Source organism: Curcuma longa, chromosome 13 (genome assembly GCF_044706935.1).
Source record: "Curcuma longa cultivar G26 ecotype Majalengka, Jawa Barat chromosome 13, ITB_CL_G26_1.1, whole genome shotgun sequence".
NCBI classification, from domain to species: domain Eukaryota; kingdom Viridiplantae; phylum Streptophyta; class Magnoliopsida; order Zingiberales; family Zingiberaceae; genus Curcuma; species Curcuma longa.
The window spans coordinates 6,360,323-6,382,325 of record NC_133873.1 but is presented as its reverse complement, the minus strand read 5'-3'; the positions used below and the strand labels follow the sequence as shown (position 1 = coordinate 6,382,325).

Sequence of the window (22,003 nt, the reverse complement as noted above, 5' to 3'; positions counted from 1 at the left end):
CGTCAAGGCTCTGGTAAGGGCGGGCGTTACAGATCAGGCAAAAGTCTTAGCAAGGTCAAGTGCATCAGGTACAAGTCCATGTAGTGTCAGGAAGACCGGGAAGCATGACTAAAGTCCAATCGGGTACGATCAGGAGGACTAGAGGGTTGATAAAGTCTGGGTGGTCTGGAGGACCGAGTCGTAGCAGAAAATTCCTAGGGGCCAAGGATAAAGCTAAGCGGGAAGTCCAACAAGTCTGGAGGACTTGTTGGCAAAACTTCTCCCGAGTAGAGTGGATAAGGGCGCGCTCCTAGAATGGAACAGTAAGCGTCAAACTAATTATTTTATAAATTAATATTTATTTTATAAATTTAAATTAGACATTGATTTATTTTTTTATAAATTAATATTTATTTTACAAATATAAATTAAATACTTTTGAATAAAAAATAATTATTTTATATTACCCTCGCGTGCAGCCACCCCTTAGTGTCTCGCCAATTGACTCTCACTATCTTCTCATCGGCTCTGGATAAAGAAAAAAAATTCAATCTGGCTATATGGCCTGTACGTAGCCCGGCTGTATGACTTGTACGCAGCCGAGAGTGATTCTCTGGACGAGTATTGAGGACAGTACTGGCCATATGTATTGTACGTAGCTCTTGACGGGGCTACCTACTGAGGGTGCTACCAGACTACTTTATTGTAGTGCTGGATTCATAGCCACCCGCTATTGTCGTACAGCTCCGACTCATTAGACATGAGGCGATGGAGCCAGTGTAGACTGATGCATTACATGCACATATTTGCATGATGAGATTTATATACATGCATTGGACCGTATGTGTGTGCATTACATGCACATATTTGCATGATGAGATTTATATACATGCATTGGACCGTATGTGTGTGGATTACATTATGAAGTGATTGTGTACTTGTATTGATACTTGGTTGACACATTGCATAATATGATCATGCATATGGATTCCTGCGTGTACCTGAGATGTAGCATTGATTATATGATACTTGTAGGAGTTACAATACCTTACATTGTTCTCCTGTTACTTACCGTTATGCTTCTTTCATATCTGCTCTATTATGATTTACCTTATTGAGCATGCATTTCTTTTTAATTATCCACTGAGTATATTTGTACTCACCATTTTGGACTCTGGGTTATTTCTTCTTTTTATATATTGAAGACAAAAAAATCCCAAAAACACCTAACCTTTAATGATTAGTTAACTTCTCGTTAACCAATTATGGTTATTTACGATTAACCCTAAAATTTCCAGTATTTCAGGAGAATTGAGAAAGTTAGATTAAATAAATTAAATAATTTTAATGAATTTATTTGATATATTTAAAAATTAATATATTAAAATAAAATAAAATTAGAAAAAAAAAATATTTAAGTTTTCCTTTTCTTGGGGTGTAAAAAAATTTCCTCTTCACAAGGTTAAAAAGAGCGCGTAAGAATCAATATTGCATCATAAGCAAACTATCATTAAAAAGGTTTAATAATTATATTGCTGGCTATGGGGTTCGAACCCATGCGCACTTATGTGCAGAAGATCTTAAGTCTTCCCCCTTAACCACTCGGGCAAACCAGCGGACGTAGCATGTCACAAATGATAATATATTAAAATTATAATTTAACTGGTGAATGCTCTCGTTTTGCCCTAATTATCTTTTACTCTCGTCTATTCTCTTTTCGCCGATTGCTTTGTTTACCTTCTCTGCTCTCAACTGTGAGAGAGCGATCTTGACGCGATGGCTGAGCACTTGGCTTCTATCTTTGGAACGGAGAAGGACCGGGTGAACTGCCCTTTCTACTTCAAGATCGGAGCTTGTCGACACGGCGATCGGTGCTCACGGCTGCACACCAAGCCCAGTATCAGCCCCACCCTCCTCCTGTCCAACATGTATCAGCGTCTCGACAACGCCATCACCCCTGGACTTGACTCTCAAGGTCAGCCCATGGACCCGCGCAAGATCCAGGAGCACTTCGAGGTTCTCGCCATCTTCATTCCTCTTTGCCCTACTTTTTCCATTAATTTGATATATTAACTTGGTTGAATCTTAAACCTTTGATTAAATTATGCACATGTCTATCCTTCTTTTATTTGTTTCTTTTGATCCTCTAGTAGTTATATGGTCTCGTTTCTTCTGCAAGTTAGTTGATGTAGATGTTGTTTTTTGTAAAATGCTGCTAGTGAAGAAGATTAAAAACGTTGGAAGCTGCTGTATCTTCTTTGCCTTTTATGATCATTGTCTACTGACTCATATAGTTCATTTTAGGCAGTGTTGTAGGATTGCAAGTGCTCTAATACAATTTCGTGGTCATCAGAGACCACCCTGGTACTATTGGTTGGAATCAACATTACAAGAACTCGGTGTCACAACGGTCAGGCCGCTTGCAACTTGGCACGCTTTGACTGTTCCTGGCACCCTTTGGGTTGTGCTTGGCACGGTCTGCCAAAATCTGGGCCGTATCTTCTTCAGCCTGGACAATTGGTTGGGTTAGATCAGTTGGGTCGAGTGACAAAGGCTCAGCCTGCTTGCTGGACCTGCAACAATTAGAATGTTAGGGGTATTTCCAACAGTAAAATAGAGAGTTTGTGGTTATTTTAGTTTACTTAAAATTACTAAATTGATCTCAAAACATTCTAAAAGTTTCTAAAAATTTCCAATAAATACTTAAAATTTCCCTAAAAATTAAAAAGCTTATTTTTAAATATATTTTTAATGATTTTTTTCTTTTCTTAATTTTTGTATTTTCTTTATATATATATATCTATTAATAGTTTAATGATATTTTTATTATTATTAAAAATATCTTTTTAGTTTGATGACCAAATATGATGTCACATGCTGTAATTGACATAACTTACTAATGTGGTGTACTTAACTTGACCTAATAACTAAAAGGGCCGACCCAGCACATGCCATTCTTGGGCATGGCTCCTTGACACCACTAATTAGAATAACATTGATAAATTTAATCCCAATAGAATCGATAATAAAATCCAATGCCTCATATTCTGTACTATGTAAATCAAAAACACATATAGAATGTGGAATTACTTTCATCATGAATCTGCTATAGATTGAAATCTAGTTCCCTTGAATGTAGAATGCACTCACCTTGAATCGTAGGTGATTTTTTTATCTCCTATGGTAGAAAAAAAGTGAGGGTTGGATGAGCCAACGTTGATTTTCATGTAAATATTTAATGAATGGATCCATTAAATTATTGTGCTAATACTAGGATGTTCTTCAGAAAGAACGCATTGTAGGGTCTAACTGTAACGTCTCGGTAAGGACTGCTACATCTTTATAATAAATTGGGTGTTGTGTTAAATATGTAAGAATTCTCACATAATAGATTGGATAAAAATAAATATTATAAAAAAATTAATTGTCTAAAATTTAGAACATGGAACTTAGGAATGCTCACTAGTAAAGTAATGGAGGTAGTAGATACGATGATTAGGAGAAGAATTAATATTTTGTATGTACAAGAGACAAAATGAGTAGGAGAGAAAATAAAAATGATAGAGAATTTTGATTTTAAGTTATGATACACAAGAATGAGTAAAATAAGAAATAAAGTAGGTATTGTTGTAAATAGTTCATTAAAGGATGAAATAGTAGTAGTTAGAAAAGGGATAAGATTATAACTCTTAAGATAGTAGTGACGAAAGAAACTATTAATATAATTAACATATATGCACCTTAAGTAAGATTAGATAAACACACTAAATTTATGTTTTGAGACAACTTAGATGAGATGTTACAAAATATTTTGCCAATTGAAATGATTTTAATAGGAGGAGATCTAAATGAGTATATAGGAGTGAAAAATGAGGAATATAATAGGGTGCATGAAAGTTATGGGTTTAAAACAAGAAATAAAGAAGGGAAAACTATATTGGTTTTTACGATAGTATATGACCTATTAGTTGATACATTTTTCAAGAAAAGAGAATAACACTTGATCACGTTCAAAAATGAAAATAATAAGTCACAAATTGACTTTCTTATTGTTAGAAAGAAGGATAGAAATATTTATAAAAATTACAAAGTCAACCTTGGAGAAAACTATACTACTTAATATGTGTTAGTACTGTTGGATCTACGCCTCAAACATAATATCATTAGAAGGAAAATGTACATGAAGACTCCTAGAATTAAGTGGTGAAAGTTAAAGAATGGGAAACAAAATATATTTAAGGAGAAACTAGTAGTATAAGTATTATGAGAAATACAGGGCAATTCAAATACGATATGGGATAAGATGATATCAAAGATGAAAATAGTAGTCAAGAGTGTATTCGATTAGTCAAAAGGATGTGTACTACTATGTAAAGAATCTTGGTGGTAGAATGAGAAAGTACATAAGAAAGTGAAGAAAAAACAAAGCCTATAAGATATTATACACTTATAAGAATGAGAAAAATTTTAAAAAAATTCAATAGCCAAGAAAGAGACTAAGAAAGCAATGAATGAAGTCAAGAATGAAACTTTTGTATGCTTATATCAAAAATTAAATATAAAATAAGGGAAGAGACCTTTATAAAATAACTAAAGCGAGAGAGAAAATACAAGAGATCTCATCCAAATAAGATGTGTTAAAGATAAATGCAATAGAGTATTATTAAATGATGAAGAAATAAAAGAGTGTTGAAAGAAGTATTTTCATTAACTTTTTAATGAAGATTTAGGTGATCAACTTAACTTAGGTAATGTAAGTAAGTTTAATGAGTATAGAAATTTAAATTTTATCGTAAAATTCAAATTTTAGAATTAGAACAAATTTTAAATGAGATATATAATGGAAAAGTAGTTGGATTAGATGATATTCAAATAGAGGTATGAAACTGTTTAGGGAAACGAGTTATTCCATTTGATATTAAAAACGGAAAAAATACTTAATCAATGGAGGGTAAATACTCTAGTTCTTTTATATAAGAACAAATGAGATGTGCAAAATTGTACAAACTATATGAGTATTAAATTAATGAGTCATAATATGAGATTTTGGGAAACAGTAATAAAACAAAGACTAAGGAGATCATAGTGATCGAAAATTAATTTTGATTTATGTTTGGACTGTTAACAATAAAAGTTATACATCTTTTCAGACAACTAATTGAAAAGTATCGAGAACAAAAGCAAGATTTATATATGATATTCGTTGACTTAGAAAAAATTTATGATAGAATTCAAAGAAAAATTATATAGAGAATTCTAGAAAAGAGAGGTGTTAGCATAGAATATATTAAACTAATTAAGGATATGTACGAGGATATAATGACAAGAGTGAAAATTTTAGGCAGATTAATTGAAGTGTTTCCCATAAGGATAAGGTTACATTAAGGATCAACTCTAAGCCCCCATCTTTTTATATTAATTATGGACGAACTCACTGGATACATCTAAGATATGATACCGTGATGCATGTTGTTTGCAAATAATATTATTTTGGTAGATGAGACACATGAAGAAGTAAATGCTAAATTTGAATCTTGGTGGGAAATGCTAGATGTGAAAAGTTTTAGATTTTGTAGAGTAAAAATAAAATATATGAAATTTAAGTTTAACAATATTAGACGTAATGAGACAATTATTAAGATAGGAGATGATTAATTGTTTGTAACTGAGACTGAGAGTTTTAAATATTTAGAATTATTTTTGTAAAATGATGAAGAGATTGAGAGATGTTTTACATAGAATACAAGTAAAATAGTTAAAATGGAGGAGCGTAAGGTATTCTGTGTGATCGTAAAATACCTCTAAGACTTAAAGGAAAGTTTCATAATCTGCTATGTTCTATGAAGTGGAATGTTGGACTATGACTCGAGCACATGAATAGAAGATGAGAGTTGTAGAGATGAGAATATTAAGGTGGATGTGCAGACATATAAGGATGGACGAGATAAGAAATGAAAATATTAGACAGAAAGTCAGGATTGCACTTATTGAGGGAAAATTCTAAGAGACATGTTTAAGATGGTACGAATATGTACATAAACGACCAATAAATGCTTTTGTTAGACAATGTGAAACGATGACAAATGTATATCATGATTAAAAAATACTTGATTAACAATAATAAAACAAAAGTTATTTAAATATAAATGATGATATGGTAGACAATAGAGTCCAATGACGTAAAAAAATCTATATAGCCGATCCCACCTAGTGGGATAAAGCTTAGTTGCGTGAGATAGAAAAAATAAGCACACAAGGAAAGAATAGAAGCAATGTAACGTATGATTTGGCCTAAGCCTACCCTGGAACAAAAATAGCAATCTTAGTTAATATGAGTACAAAATGTATAATCAATATTGCATTGTGTAAAATAGGCCTCTTAATCCTCCCTATAAGTGTAACCTATCATCCTTGCGGACCTTGGCTTTTATAAGCTTGTTTTTACTCATTATGGAAGAGAAAATGTTTATTTTTTAGTCATAATGGATGAAATGTTAGGTTGAATCTAACCAATCCAAACAAATCCTAACATAAACCCTAAAACCAAATAAGGTCAACCCTTAAAGCAACCATTTCACCTTCTAACACATAAATTTGAGAAAGAAGGTGAGGATTAGGGATGATAATAATAGTACCTTACCAAACAACCATCCCTTAAAAAGATCCTAGAGAAGTTCCAAGTGCATGATTTAGCACACCATCGATTTGGTTTTGGGATCACATTATTGAACCTACGACACTATTGCATGAACCTATTAGAATGTGATTAATTAAAGATGTCGAAGGACTCTTTTAGAAATGCTTCATTAGGGAGAGTATGAGTCCTTTTCCACCCCACATTATTGACACCTAAAAGGGTTGTCTCTTGGAGAATGTGCATTGATAGCCATGCCATTACTAAGAACACAATCAAATATAAGTTTCCGTTATCTAGAATTGATGATACACTTGACTTGATTACGAGGGTATATTCGTTCTTGATAGTTGACTTGTTCAATAAATATCACCAAACTAGAATCATGATAGGTGACGAGTGAAAAATCACATTTAATGCATTAGATAAGTTATATATGTTAATGATCATACCCTATTTTCAAATGCTTAATACTTTTATGTAGAAAATGAACCAAGTTTTGAAATCCTTTATAGGAAAATTTGGTGTACTTTGATTAGATCTACAATAGACACATGATACCCACTCGAAACATATTCGTTTTCTTTTTGAGATCTTTAGGGAAAAAAAAGTGTGCTAGCCTGAAGAAGTGTTTTTTCTTGCAACCCCAAATCCTCTTCTTTGGTTTTATAATTTGCGTAGAAAGCATTTTTGCAAACCCAAGAAAACTAGGGCAATGAAAGACTGACCCCAGGCCTAGAGACTTGAAGCTTTTGTAGCTTTGTATAGAAGATGATTCTTTAAGAACTTTAACACCATTACAACTCCCACAACAAACTATTTTAAGCAGGAAGGGATTCAAGGGTCTAGATTCGCCTTAGCAACATTTAAGGAGATTAAGATAAGGTTAACTAAGGCCCCCTTGCAACCTTCAGGAGATTAAGAAAAGGATGACAAATGTTTCTATTCGTAGACTTCCTTACCTTTTCAAACCTTTTGAGGTTATGATGCATCTGGAGTAAGAGGAAGACTAAGTCAAGAAGGGCATCCTAGTCCATTCTTTAGTGAAAAAATTCAATGAAACTCGACAACGTTATTCAACCATGCTAAAGTGATTTACGCTATCATACAGGTCAATAAATATTGATATTAATACCTACTTTCTAATTAATTCATCTTGCATTTTGACCACAAGACACCGAGCTTTATTCAACATTCTTGGTTGGTCAAATTCCTGTAAGAGTATACTTTTGTCTACAACATTGACTTGGTGCGCATGATAAGTCTTCAGTGACCACAACAATAAGTAGGATTTATTTCTAAGATGATTACTGCACTTGTCCTAACTTTGAGATAATTATTTGGGATGTTAGCAATTAAGATCATCATAACTAGGTTGACTTTGTGATTAGAGATTGTCACTATTTAGGGGCACACATGCATTTCTAGGACATTGCTTAGAGATTTCTTCATTTGACAAATACACATAGTTGGCTTAATCATACAATTTGGGAAAGCCAAGATCATTGTTGTTATTCTAGGTCGATTCTATTGACCTTTATTGTGATGAAGATGCTGCTCAAATCGTATCACAAGGGCACACGTGTTAAATGACGAAGAAAACTAGGTAACCCATGAGTCTTTAGATGCCATTATCCACTTCACATGAATCCTAGAAAAAAACATTAGCATGAATTTCATTTTGTGATTATTCCAAACTAAATTGAACCCATGATTCTATTTTTGCAGTGGTAGACCATTTTCAAAGATGACACATTTTATATCATATAATTAAACCAACATTATATCCAAAATAGCCATTTCTTTAGAGGAGAAATTAATTAGATTGTCGGAGTTGCCTATATATAGTATCATGGAGCAACACGTGAACTTTATTAGCTAATTTTTTAGAAAACCCTATAGAAACTATTCTAGACCCAACTTAAGTCATTGTTTGCCTTCCATTTATAGTATGATGGAGAAACTAAGGATGTCAATTGCAATTTAGGGGGTTTTAAATGTCTAGTAGGAGAAAAATTAGGGATTTATTATTTGCAAATTTTTTGAATTTGCTTTCAATAATTTTGTAAGTTGGTCATGGTCGTAGTCTAGTTAAAGTTGTGTATGAGTCTCAAGCTCGTTAATTTGTAGGCCTAATTCTTTTACCTACTAATTATTCATGTGATTCCTTTGCCGAATTTACTAAATAATGAAGCATATAAAATTCTAGCAAATGCACACTATAAGTTCAAGGATACAATGTTAGGATAAAGAAAACAATTTACTCACCTCAAGTAGAATCAACGATCAAATGAGGTCAAAGTCCTAGATAAACTTCTACACAACAACCAAAAAAACGACTGAGAAGGTGTTAGATTTGAGAGGTGTCCTAAGATAATCGTCTTATAGTTATACTATTTATTGCATAACTAACAATTCACTATTTGAGTACACATTTGTTATGTATTTGATTGGATCTTAAACTCATTTATTGAATGCTCGCAATACGATTCATAGTATGAGAGAATTTGTGATTGGATCACAATTAGTGAGCATCTCTATATGTGCAATTATGAATGTATTGAAATTATCCCTAGTCGAGGAATTAATGAGTACGGACGTCATCGATTCTGTCGAGACTAGCACGTTTTGAACTCCTTGGTTAGTCAAGTAGTTGATCTCGTTGGTTGGAGGCATTGGATATTGAGAGTTAAACGTGGATGCTGATTAAAAGTAATCAGTTCATTGAAGTGACCTGCTTTGAGATTTCATATGGTTTTATACATATGTCAATGAAGATCTTAGTGCAGCTTAAGTGCGAGTTTCGTTTGACTTGCGGTATTCAAGTCATCCTGTCATGGAGGTTTATTTTGACATCTTAAGAAAACATCTCCGATGAGGTGTGGACATGGGATGATTAGGTATAAGTCGAAGTACTCGAAGGTGTTTGAATAGCCCACATAGGATTCACTACTCTTTAAAAAAGAGATGTATACGATCGCTTGTCAGGATTGTTACTAAAAGTCTTTGACCAAAACAATACATGTCAAGAGTATGACACTCTTGGACACATGTACAAGTAACTTGAATTCACAGGACAAGAATTAAGCGGGTATAAGACCGTGAAAAGAACGAGACACATTTCATTGGAGCTGTTGAAGGGTTTAGAAATGTTTTGGAATCAATCGTTGATTTTTCGGTCAATTGGGAATCATGATGTACTATTAGGTGTCACTCATGATCGTTCCGTAATTAATGGTTAATTATGGACGACTAACATAATCGGGAACCTATTGGGTTACATATACTACAAGTTCTCTGAAGGATTTAAAACGAGTTTGAAAATTGGATTCTCAGAACGAGAGAAATAAAGTCTGGTTGGATCGGACAACGGACAAAATGATGGAATTCGTCTTATGAAGACGAAATAAACGAACATGATTTTGTTTAAATCGGAGGTCGTTTGGTTATTGAATCAAACAATTCGGTTTTGAACCAAATTGAACCAACTTGGTTTGGTTCATGATGGAAGAGGTTTTGACAAAATAGAAGAGATGAGGAGCGAGTTTCGTCTTGTAAAGACGAAATGAACAAAACTGGTTTGGATCAAATCGGAGATCGTTTGATTAGTGAACCAAGCGATTTAGTTTTGAACCAAAGTTGAACCCAGTTTGCTACAGTACCAGTTCAATCGAGTTCGCTATAGTAATGAGAAAACCCTAAAAAAATTTGGTTCAACCCAAATCCCGATTTAAAAGTACTGTAGCTTCTCAAAAAATTCGGATCGCGATTTTCATCGCGGCTCTGCTTCTTCCTCGCACGCCCACGCAAAGCCTGCTTCTACCGCTCGCGATCCCGGATCTGCCGGCGGCAAGATCGGGATGATCGGACTTTAAGAGCTGGCGATAAGGCAAAGCCCTAGGGTGAGCCTTCGCGAGGTCTTCGACCGCACGATGCCCCTTGTTTTTGTCCGCATGAGGGCGCTGCCGTAGTCGCCATTGCAGCTGGCGTTGGACGTCGCCGTTGGATTCCTCTGCCACCACGTGGAGAAGAGCAGCGCCAGCCACTGCTGGATTCCTCTGCCACCACGTGGAGAAGAGCAACGCCTGCTGCCGTCGGATCTTTGCCACTGCGTGGAGAAGAGCAGAACCCTAGCCGCCATCGACCTTTTGCTTCTTCCTCCCACCGTCGAGCAACGCATCGCACACCTCTGTTTCAGGCGGTGTTCTGCTTCTGTCGGTCGGAGCTCGCTGTCCGTTGGAGAAGCTCGAGCTCTATCCGCGTGGGGGAGGAGGAGAAGGAAGATAAGAGCCTGTTTCGTGTCGGCAGTTAGCGTGGACCACGGTCGGAGCTTACCGTCCACGGCTGTTTGTTTCTTCCGAGAGCCACCACCATCGGAGTTAACTGTCGGAGCAAACCTCTCACAATAGCCGACTTTTGAAGCCACCGGAGACGGCTTGTGAAGCCGTCGGAGACCTTGGACATGCTGTGAAGCTATCGGAGCCTTGGACGGAACCTTGGACATGCTGTCGGAATGCCGGAGTAGTCGTGGGTTGTGGTTTGGGTTTGCTATCGGGGTTTGTTTTCGTTGCTGGAGGTTGATTGCTAGGTTGGATGTTAGAGTTAGCTTCCAGAAATCGTTCTATCAACGTCGGAAAGGTTCTGACCATTTGTCCTAAATTGACGGTCAAAGGTTGACCACCGAAAACTACATCAGGAATACGATTTTCGGTGATAGTTAGAAAATCCCAAAAACGATCGCAACAAATGTTGTTGCCTGTTTCCGGAATTAGATTTTCTCTCGAATCGACCGTTATCGATCATCGGCTAGTACTGAAGACGATGATGCGACTCATGACTTTGGAAGCCATCCAGACGAGAGCTTGGCGTGGATCACCAGTAGAGGCGGTATTTCGACAAGGACCACTCGATTAATGTCAACTTCGCTCAACGTTATCAATAAGGTACGTACAGAATTATTTACTTTTCTATAAAATTTTAATTTTCAGTCATGTCTTGTATTTGTTATTTCCTGTTTTGCATGCGTGTGTTGTAATAATTAGATGTAATTATTTGTTTATTTCCACTGCGCACGTTTGCAAAACGTGTAAACACGTGCATTGTACCGAGACGATCCCAACAGAAGGAGCTTAATACCACTTTAACTACAATAATTCCTAAGATCAAACCATACTCTAAATTACTGGATCTAATCTTGATCCATTTAACACAATGCATATTAAAGTGTAACCCTAATTTTACAAAACAGCCTTAAAACTCTTAAATTAGCCAATAAAGCATACCCATCAGAAGGGACAATCAGGATCACATGATCCAATGTACTAGCACATGGAGGAATATGAGATTTACCCATTACTAAGCAAATCAACACACATTAGGATGACTAGCAAACTGTGAATACACCACTACAAGGAAGAGCGATAAACAATAGCTTACTCCTCATCCAATGTTCATATCTGGATGTAGAGATGAATCCAAGCCAAGTCAAGAACAATATTGCTAGGAGCAATTTAAAAGCAAGAAGTTCAAGATCTATCTAGCAATTAACCATCATGATCAAATAGGAATGAAGAAAACTTACCTAGCTTAATTGGTTTCCCAATGACTTTCAATCAAGATATCAACTAGACCAGATCAAGAAATCTGCTTAAACCTTAAATCTTCAATCAAGAGGGATCTAAATGGAATCAAGATAAAAAAGAAGAGCATAGACTACTTCGTTCAACGTCTTCGACTACACTAATACTTGTAGCTGCTGTGAATAATAAACAAGTGAAAGAGATCAGACAAGAGAGAAATCAAAAGGGAACAGGAGATCAGAGAAAATGGAAATTAACTAATGTTGACTGGAAGTGGATGAGATCCATCGATTGTCGGCTGAGGTTCGATTGTGTGACATCGCAACATAGGCTTACAGCGACAGGGTGGGGGGATCACGAATAGCGAGATTTGAAGAGGGAAAGCAGAAGGGCTGGTTTTCTTATGGGAGGAGGCATCGGAAATTTGCCGACAGCTTCAACTGTGCACTATGATCAAGATCAGAAGGCAATATGGGGTGGTAATGTGAAGAGGTAAGTGGGATCAAGAGAAGAGGGAGCAAAAGCATGAAGAGAAGAAAATAAATAAATAGATCCAATTCTGAAATTCTGCTAACTGAATTAGGAAATACAATTATAAAAATCAGATTAAACCTAAACAAGCCTGGTTCAACTTCAAATTGGCCAAACTAAGTATTAATTGGGCTCTATTTGAACCCACATGACCCTAATCACAATGCACTACAAGCTAGACTTCAAAAGATCCTAATTTGACCCTAGTTGAGCTGGTAGAAGTAAGATGTTGGTTTGGTTTAGCTTATTTAATTGCTAAAATTTAAAATGAATTTCATTTTAAAATTTAAATGAAATCAAAATATGATATATATAATAGAAGGACAAGATTGATAGATCTTTTTTAGTTTTCCTGTATATGCTTTTGTTCAATTTGGGTGGAAAACTCACTTTTATATGTGATGAAGATTAAATATGAGAATAATTTTTTTCATTTCAATCTATTTCTGATTTATGATTTTTTTTATCATCAATGAGTCAAGTATTAAAAAATTTACTTTACTCGTTCCTTCTGCCAATTGAAATGATTAGATGAAAAATATTTCATAATTTTATCCTATCTCTTAGTTTCCAAAGATAAGGCCTTATAATGGCATATGACTCCATGCTATGTTTCATTCTAGAATCTGTTATGGTACACATATACTTTGATGGTTAAGTGAGAGTTGCTACAAAATTGCAATTACATATTGGTGGAATGATGCTCCTAATTGGTTTTTGAGATTGATTATGCAATAATGCTCTTAAGCGGTTCAATTTTATCATGTTGGTTTTAGGATGGTTTAATGTGTTTGACAAAGGGTGTAAGTTAGGCTTGTCTGTGATGTGATATTGATATACGTGAAAAAAGTTTGCATGATCTTGACAGATTGCATATGGAGCTCATGACTCAAAGTCAAGTATGTTGGTTGAACACTTTGAGGCATAGCCTCTCTAGTCAAATGTTTAAAGACTTTAAGGTGAGACCTTTAGGCAAGTGGTGAAGATTAGATCCGACCATGGGCTGGGTCGGGTCTGAATCAGACTTTGCTTGGATTTGTAACTGGGTCAATGGGCCAGTTACCCATTGACTTAGTTAAACGGGCTATGAACTGCCAGTTCTATTTTTTCTTTTTTTATTTGACCATTGATCGTTGACTGTTGGAATTAGTGGTTCTAACCGTTTAAAGGTCTATTTTTAATTTTTTAGTTGTTTTTGAAAGTTGTTTTTGAACGATTGAGATTATTTGATTTTTTTTATCAATAGTTACAATTTAGTGATCGTTATTCTCCAAACTCTATAAATAGGCTACTCATTTTATTTTTTACACTATCTTCCCTACTCTTGGCTTTGAATTCTAAGATCTTGATCGTTTTCAACTTCAATTCTCCAATTCTAATGGAAGCAGGTCATCTCGAGCTTGGAAGGGCAAGAAAATAGTTGGTCCGAATGTTGATCTCGACGATATTCAATATCGATGATGAATCAGAGCAACTTCTGACAACCAAGACACAAGGAAATATCAAAATTTCTTAAGTTCAGGATGTGCTACTTTTAAAATCATCAATTTTTATTAAATATTTTGAGAAAATCACTTTTCTGTCCGGAGAAATGCGTGCAAAATATAAGTATTACAAAATCTCTTATAAATTTCAATCGGGCGGCGGTTACGGGTCATTGAAGTGACACGTCGAAACGAAGCATCCGACGGAATTTGGAGTTGAACATTCTCAAACACAATTGTTTAGATCATCGACTAGTGGAGGTGTCGATTCAAGTTTATTTAAATATTTTGATATTAAATTAAGATAATTATTAGCTAGATTTGTTTATGTTGAACATTTTTCATTTAGTTTTGGGTCTAAATGTACATTTGAATATTGACTTATTTGCTAAACATGTTCCTTGAATTACACTTGTACAATTAAAAAAATTAGTGGGGCATGAAAAAAGATTTAATTGATTTAGAGTAACCATTGGCAAATTCATTCATATATACGCGTGACTTTCAAAAATGATATTTAGCATATCGAGTCTTTGATGAAGCACACATACATTATATCTCAATTATTATGTTTAATTCTATAAGAATATTGATTAATTTATAAAATATTTTCAATTTCATTTGATAATGTTAGTTTTAATACTGCAAGTATTGATGAATTTAAATTTATATGTCAATCTGCTATTGGTGGTTTATTTTTTTCATATTCACTTTCTATGTCATATTTTAAATTTATGCATCTAAGATGGATTAAAAATAAAAAAATTAAACTAAACCAATTAAAATTGTTGTTTCTTAAATATTTTTATTATATTCTTGATATTTATTTAGTTGCATTTGTTTTAGATCCTAGATTTAAATTATATATTTTACATCAAATGTTAGTTATATGATATTATGTAAAATATTAAAAATAATTTATATGATATTTATAAAGCTTATAGTTTAAAAAGCATAACTTTTATTAAGAGAAAAGAACAAACACCCATGAACCTCAAGTTCCAGACAGTAACTTGAGAATTATTTTATGACTTCTTTTGATTTTAGTAAAACAGATAGCGATGTGAATTTCAATATTCTATAGTGTTAGTCGTAGAAGACTAAAAGTTTTCCCATCCTCCATTATAACAAACAAAATTCTAATTTATTTAGTGTCAACCGTTACTACATGTAGTTCTGGAGGTAATATATTGAATGAAAGACGATCTATTTTATCTCCTGAAAGCACAAGCAAGCATTTTTTGATGAATGGACAAGAGTTGCAAAAAAAAAAAAATACAAAGAATGCAACTTTCAAATGATAAGGTAGAAGAGTTTGATACTGAAGGAACTAATACTATGAGAACGGGAAATGAAAGTTAATAACAATGCCACTTCCTAAGGTAACAAGTGAATTACGTGAGCTTTGATTCCTCTATATCCGAAGGGAATATATAGATAAGTGCAAGTCCTTTTATATTTTTTAAAATTTTAAATATTTTTAAATAAAATAATAATAATTTTGAATCGTCATGAATCATGAACCAAATCATAATTGGCAGTTCTGAACCGTGAACTGTAACCACTTTTGAAGGTTAAGGTTAATGGTCGATATTCTTGGAACCGTCGGTTTTGAATTGTGGTTGAGTCTAGTAAAGACGCCTAGTAAAGACCTAAAACATACAACTTTAGGGAACACCCATCACCGATGATGTGGAGGTTGAAGACCTGGATCATGGACACTTTGGGCATGCAAAGTCCTAGAGCATGGAGCTTTGGTTAACATCATTGAGGATGCTTTGAGCAACATCATCGAGGATGATGTGGATGTTGACACTTTTGGGTGTGTAAATGTAATATGCAGTTCATGCTTTTGGATAACATCATTAGGGATTGATATGGGTAAAACTAGATAGGGGCTACTTAGTTGGCTTACAAGGTCTTCAATAAAGGAGCAATAGATTTCTGTTGTAGTCTGCGATTAAGCTTAAGCTTAGAATTTTGCATAGGTTACAAAGGCATAAGACTAGTGAAATTGAGATCTTTAATCATATTGAGTCGGTTGGAGATGATCCTGGTCAACTGGAGTTTTGAGTTGATTATTGAGTCGATTATAAACTCTTTGTTTAAAAATACAATTCTCTCTGTTGAGCTTGAGATGACTGAACTTGCACTTGAGTCCACTCAATAGGGTCCTAATTGATTGAATTTTTTACTGTTGGCTTCCACATACCGAACCTAACATGTGGATTTATAAAGTTGAAAGTTGTGTCTACCAATGCTTGGATTCTTTGTTTATGCAATCCTATACCAATGCTCATTTTAACAACCATCCTGATAAAGTTAAGTAGTTAATCTCAAGTGATGACTGATGATTTTTAGTTCTAAACATGGTTATTCTCTGTTATTAACCAAAAAGGAGACCTTTTCATCCTACTTTTTCTTAGGAATACCAAGGCAAAGAGATAATGATCCTTCTTAGGGACATTAAGCCCTCACATTGACTTGTAATCCTTACAAGAGGAAAAATTCAGCGATTCATTACTGCATTAGAAAGGCAAGAGTTTGTACCAAGCAGCTATTCAAGGGTTCTTGGTTGGATGCTGGATGGATATGACTATTTTTACACTATTTATGCCTGCAATAGCTTTGTGCATTCCATTTCACAAATTCATTCAATGGTTTAAGAAACTTGTGGTTGAGCTGCAATGTTGTGAATGAGGCATGTAGATACTATGCTTTATAAACAGTGAACTTTCAATATAAACCTTAAGGATATTTCTGCATTTTTTTATCAAAAAGGTGGCCCAAAGGAGCTGGATTTTGCAGTGTGTTGTTTAGAGATCAAACCCATAGTTTTAACCTTATTGAATGGTGTTTTAGCCACTTGGGCAATCATGAATTGATCGTATCTTAAACAAGTTGATGACCTGTGTATTTCATGCTAATTGTGAAAATACATAAGAAAATTATTTTACCATAAGATTCATAATTCTTTTTAGAAATTTAATATTATCACTTGTTGAGCTTATAAAATTTACTATTTTTTATCTTCCAAAATTTTAATATTTTGAAATAATTTTTCAAATTTATTATTTCTTAGTTTTTTAAACACTGAAATAATATGGACTCGAAAAAATATTTTTACATGTAGATAGACATAGAGAGCATGTTAATTATATTTAAATTCTAGGAATTCTTGATTAAAAAATAGTATACAAAAAATATTTTTTCTATAAATAATTTTAGTTTTAATAATGGAAAAATTATTCATTTGTCATAAATTAAAGAAATACAGTATGCAATTAAATCAATAGTAATATTAAATTAAAATTAATGAGGTCAAATCTATGGACAAGATATCCATGGATAAATATGACCATAAAGAATAACTATTAGGATTGAGTATAAGTTCCCAAAGCCCCTATTTAATAGTTGGCAACCATGATGACACATCACGGACATTAATTGTATGCTAAAGGACACATGTCCATTGGATGATAATAATCAATGTAGATGTCTTCAATTGAATCTTAAGTTTATACATTATAACAAAGTAGGAAGCCTAACTGTTCACATAGCCTTTAATAATCTATATATATATATCTGATACTTGCATATGTTGCTCATGCATGTTACAATTCTATGAACAAGGGATCACATCATCCCTCATACTTCATAAAATTACCATTATTACAAATTAGCAGTGTTCAGATAAAATTAGAAATACGGTCTTTAATCGATTAACTCCAATAGATAAAAGAAAATGATAAGATGCTATATGCATCTTCAAGGACAATAGCTAGTTATATAATTATCTTAGATAAGTTGGATCATTTAGAGTAAAAGCTGTGAAAATAGAGGGAAACAGAAGAAAACTTTAGTTAATGAAATTAAAAATGTTATAAGAGATTTGAAAATATTGCACGCATAGAATTAATAATCGGATAACTTTCAATTAGTAGAAACTAATGTAGCCACTTCTTGTTAAGATGGATATATATTGGTTTCTTGTGATACTTTTTTTTTTCTTGGCATCAATGTTTTTTTATTCTCACATGTGTTTTTTTATTCGCACATGTGGCCTTACAAAGTTTTTTTTTACAGAATTTTTATGAAGATCTCTTTGAGGAGCTAAGCAAGTATGGGGAGATTGAAAGCCTTAATGTTTGTGACAATCTGGCTGATCACATGGTAATCAACTACTGCATTCAATGCTTGTTTAATCTTATACTATTATAGAGAAAAATTGATCTACTTGTAATTTGAGGACTGAATCCACTTTGTTGATGATAGAACTGTCTTACACTTTCTTTCATTTTCAGGTTGGTAATGTGTATGTTCAGTTTAGAGAGGAAGAGCATGCTGCAAATGCACTTAGCAACCTTACTGGAAGGTTTTATGCAGGTATTTTTATCCTTAATATTACATTGCATGCTATTGTTCATTTTCGTTAAGCTTCTAGTTCACTACTTAATATTTAGCTATTATCCTGTCTTATTCCTTTTCCTATTCTAAAATGGAAATTCATGTCGCTTGATATCCAATTATTGTAGGTTTCTGTCTTCTCACTGGTTTTTCTATGTTGCAGGGCGTCCAATTATTGTAGATTTCTCTCCTGTTACTGATTTCCGAGAGGCTACATGTAGGCAATATGAAGAAAACACCTGCAATCGAGGTGGATATTGCAATTTTATGCATTTGAAACAAATTAGCAGGTATTTCACTCTGTTGTCTGATAACTTCTATTTTAGAATTTTAGTTGGTTTTGTGATGTTTTCTCTAATTGCCAGGGAATTGAGGCGGAAATTGTTTGGGGGAAACAGGAGGCAACGCAGAAGTCATAGTAGAAGCAGAAGCCCTCATGGCTACCGTGGTTATGAAGATCGTCCTGTAAACCGTGGTCATGGTAGGCGTCATTCTGACAGGGATCAATACTCTGAAGAACGTATCAGGAAGCCCAGGAGTCGTAGCCCTGGTCGTAGGAGGAACCGCAGTAGAAGTCCTGGAGGAAGAAGGAACAAAAGTCCTATTAGAGAAGGAAGTGCTGAGCGAAGGGCCAAAATTGAGCAATGGAACCGGGAAAGGGAACAGACCGAAGCTGCTAGAAGGAACAACGAATACACTCAAAATGGCCAGCAGAATAATGACTATCCTCATCAGGATCAAGAAAGTTGATTGATGGCTCAATGGTTTGTTACTTGCTTCTTTGATTTTGTTGATTGTCTTAGAGTAAGATTGCCTCTTCGTAACTACTTGTTCACAAAAATATAGCTTACAGTCCATTTTCCACTGTGCAGGTGGTGTGCAGGTTCAAAGTCCTGTTCAGTGGAATATTTAAAAAGAAATTAAAAACCTCTCTAGAGAAATTCAAAACAATCACCTACTTGCCTGCATTTGTTTGGTTTTATTATTTGGTTTAAAACTGCACCATTTAGGTAAATTGGCTTTTGCAGGGATGCCTAGCATCCAATTCATCTGTCGACCATTCATTAATTATTTACCCATTTCTTATTTTTCTTTTTAGCCACTTTGCAGCTTATATGCCAAATTTTCATTTGAATTCTTTAATTAATCATCATGCTTCAGGCCTACATTCTGTTAAAAGTATTTTTAAACTAAGGATGCACTTTGATTATTTTATAACTGCCACATGAATAATCAAAGACCCATGCTCTCCGTTTTTGTCAGGTAGGTTTTGTGTTTTCTTTCTTTCTCGCTAGCCTTGTTCAATGATTGGACGTACAATGCCTGTTTCTTTGTTTGTTTTACAGTTTGTTTTTTGTTGTTTTGTTTTTTTTTTTAGATTCAATGAGCTTATGTTCTTTACAAGTTTTGCAGGTCCAGGTGTTCCTGCGCCTTCACAGCTTCAACTCATCCCTCTTTGCTTAATGAACTTAATTTTCAGGACAGGGGCGTGACATGCGAAATGACCAGAATCTGCCTCAGCAGGGCGTCTTGGTAGTGTGCTCTTTCGGAACTCTAGTACTTTGTAATGCTTTTACTAGTTGCAGGATGTGATGTAAAGACAATCTACCTACTTCTGTTTGGTGTTTGCAAGACATGCATAATAATGTTATGTACAATTGTGATTCATCTGCACCAATTGCTTTTAGCTTAACATTTTTATATGTTTGTTTCCTTTTGAAAGTAGTTTATGGAGAATACTTTTCTTGTTGGGCGGGCTGTGCAATGCTTTAAATCTAACATGCAGTTCTTTAGCCGATAGACAATTTTCAGTTGAATTCCTCAAAGTTTGATTGCATTGAAATTCTGTAGATTCAATTGTCAGATGAGTTAATGCATAAATTTGTTATAACTTTTTGATTTTCTTTTAAATAAATAAATTATAGCTTATTATATTTTTCATATCTAACATTACGTTTATAATTGTTTATTAAATATAACATCTGTTAAATTTTATTTATTTATTTATTAAAAAGGTCATATGATATATACAATATGTAAAAAATTATGTAAAGAGGTTTGAATGTTAATCTTGAATTTTTAATGCAAAACGTGGATTATTTTTTTTACATTAAAATTTTGACTATTATGGTATGATTGATATTCTAAAATGTATTTTGTTAGTGAGTTATTCTCTGAACTCCCCTCCCTCCTAGGTTAGGTATAACCGAAAACATCCTAAAGTAAACAACGTAGTATGGCCTGCCTGCCTGGCTGCCTGCCGAATGGATTGATTGATTGATATCATTGGGTATCATTGGCCCCCCCTCCTCAAGTCAAGCTAACGTGTTCGGGACTCAACTCGGTCAGTTAAGTCAGCATGGCACTACTGGACATGACCGAGTTAAAGGGACAGTTGACATAGTTTGGTTGGTCTTTAATTGAAAATTTTTATTAAGAATGATTTAACTAAGCTACTAAATAGATTTTTAGAATCATACTCTCTCATACAATTAAAAAATAATAATAAAAAAATAAATAAAATTTAATTAAAAATTTTAATAGATTAAATAATAATTATGTTTTAATATTTGAAGTGATCATTAATAAATTTATATATGAGTGTGATATATATATTATTGGATTGTCAACTCTTGATCAATTAAAAATTGTTTAATAATATATTAAGGGTTTGTGATGTATTTAATTTAGAAGAATATGGATTAATTTTTATAATATTTTTAATCTCATTTGATAATATAAATTTTAATACTTCAAATATTGAAGAATTTAAAATTGTATATCAATATGTTATTTATGTTTATCTTTTCATATTCTATGTTATGTCATATTTTGAATTTGTGTGCAAGATAGATTAAGAAATATAAAAAATTAAATTAGACGGTTTAAAATTATTATTATTTAATTATGATCACATCTTAATATAATTAAATAATGGAGTATATTTTATAAAATTAATGAAATAAGATCTAAAAAAACCACCACTGTTAGTCCCCAAGTCCCAAGTCTATAAGGATTATGTTAGGTTGTCAGTTAACATTAAACATATGCGATGTTGTAGGGTTTCAATATGCGTAATTTAAACTTTTATATTTCATAAAATTTTTAAGCTATAAGATAAAATGTTCGATCAATTAATCATGGAATAAAAAAATAAATTAACCTATCAAAAAGTATGTTCTCATCAACAAAATCTATCTTCTTTAGTTTACTAAAAGATTTGAATTCATAAATCATCGATATGATGTATTATCAAAAATTTGGCATATATGAGTTTTTGCAATAAAATTAATCTTGTATTTATTTGTTGTTGTCTTATTCTTCATTCGATTCTCTGCAACAATGATATTTTTTTTATGGCAAATACATGACCTTCTTTGAGAATGAGT

The 22,003-nt window shown here is 33.6% G+C and overlaps 2 protein-coding genes and 1 non-coding gene across 5 annotated transcripts in view; 1 reads left to right on the top strand and 2 right to left on the bottom strand.

Moving 5' to 3' along the window:
- The window catches only part of LOC141843956 (uncharacterized), a 58,775-nt gene that overhangs the window by 1,351 nt on the left and 35,421 nt on the right, over positions 1–22,003 (bottom strand). The gene's annotated exons all lie outside the window — the stretch shown is intronic.
- TRNAL-UAA (transfer RNA leucine (anticodon UAA)) lies at positions 1,513–1,595 on the bottom strand. Its single transcript has one exon. It is a non-coding gene; the product is annotated as a tRNA-Leu (tRNA).
- LOC141844111 (splicing factor U2af small subunit B-like) lies at positions 1,713–20,288 on the top strand. Of its 3 annotated transcripts, none has more exons than XM_074732112.1 (6): positions 1,713–1,995; positions 18,294–18,380; positions 18,512–18,593; positions 18,778–18,904; positions 18,980–19,378; positions 20,095–20,288. In XM_074732112.1, exons 1-5 carry the CDS (start codon positions 1,756–1,758, stop codon positions 19,362–19,364), a joined length of 921 nt encoding a protein of 306 aa, XP_074588213.1. In that variant the 5' UTR covers positions 1,713–1,755; the 3' UTR covers positions 19,365–19,378; positions 20,095–20,288. The 3 variants fall into 3 exon arrangements, with proteins under 3 accessions (XP_074588213.1, XP_074588214.1, XP_074588215.1); XM_074732113.1 differs by having other exon boundaries at positions 20,028–20,288; XM_074732114.1 differs by lacking the exon at positions 20,095–20,288 and adding an exon at positions 19,487–20,013.

Bases quoted from the DNA above. Each gene is read 5' to 3' on its own strand.
- LOC141844111 (XM_074732112.1), top strand. From the start codon at position 1,756: ATGGCTGAGCACTTGGCTTCTATCTTTGGAACGGAGAAGGACCGGGTG. The intron at 1,996-18,293 runs GTTCTCGCCATC...TTTTTTTTACAG, and splicing joins AGATCCAGGAGCACTTCGAG to AATTTTTATGAAGATCTCTT. The intron at 18,905-18,979 runs GTATTTCACTCT...TCTAATTGCCAG, and splicing joins CATTTGAAACAAATTAGCAG to GGAATTGAGGCGGAAATTGT.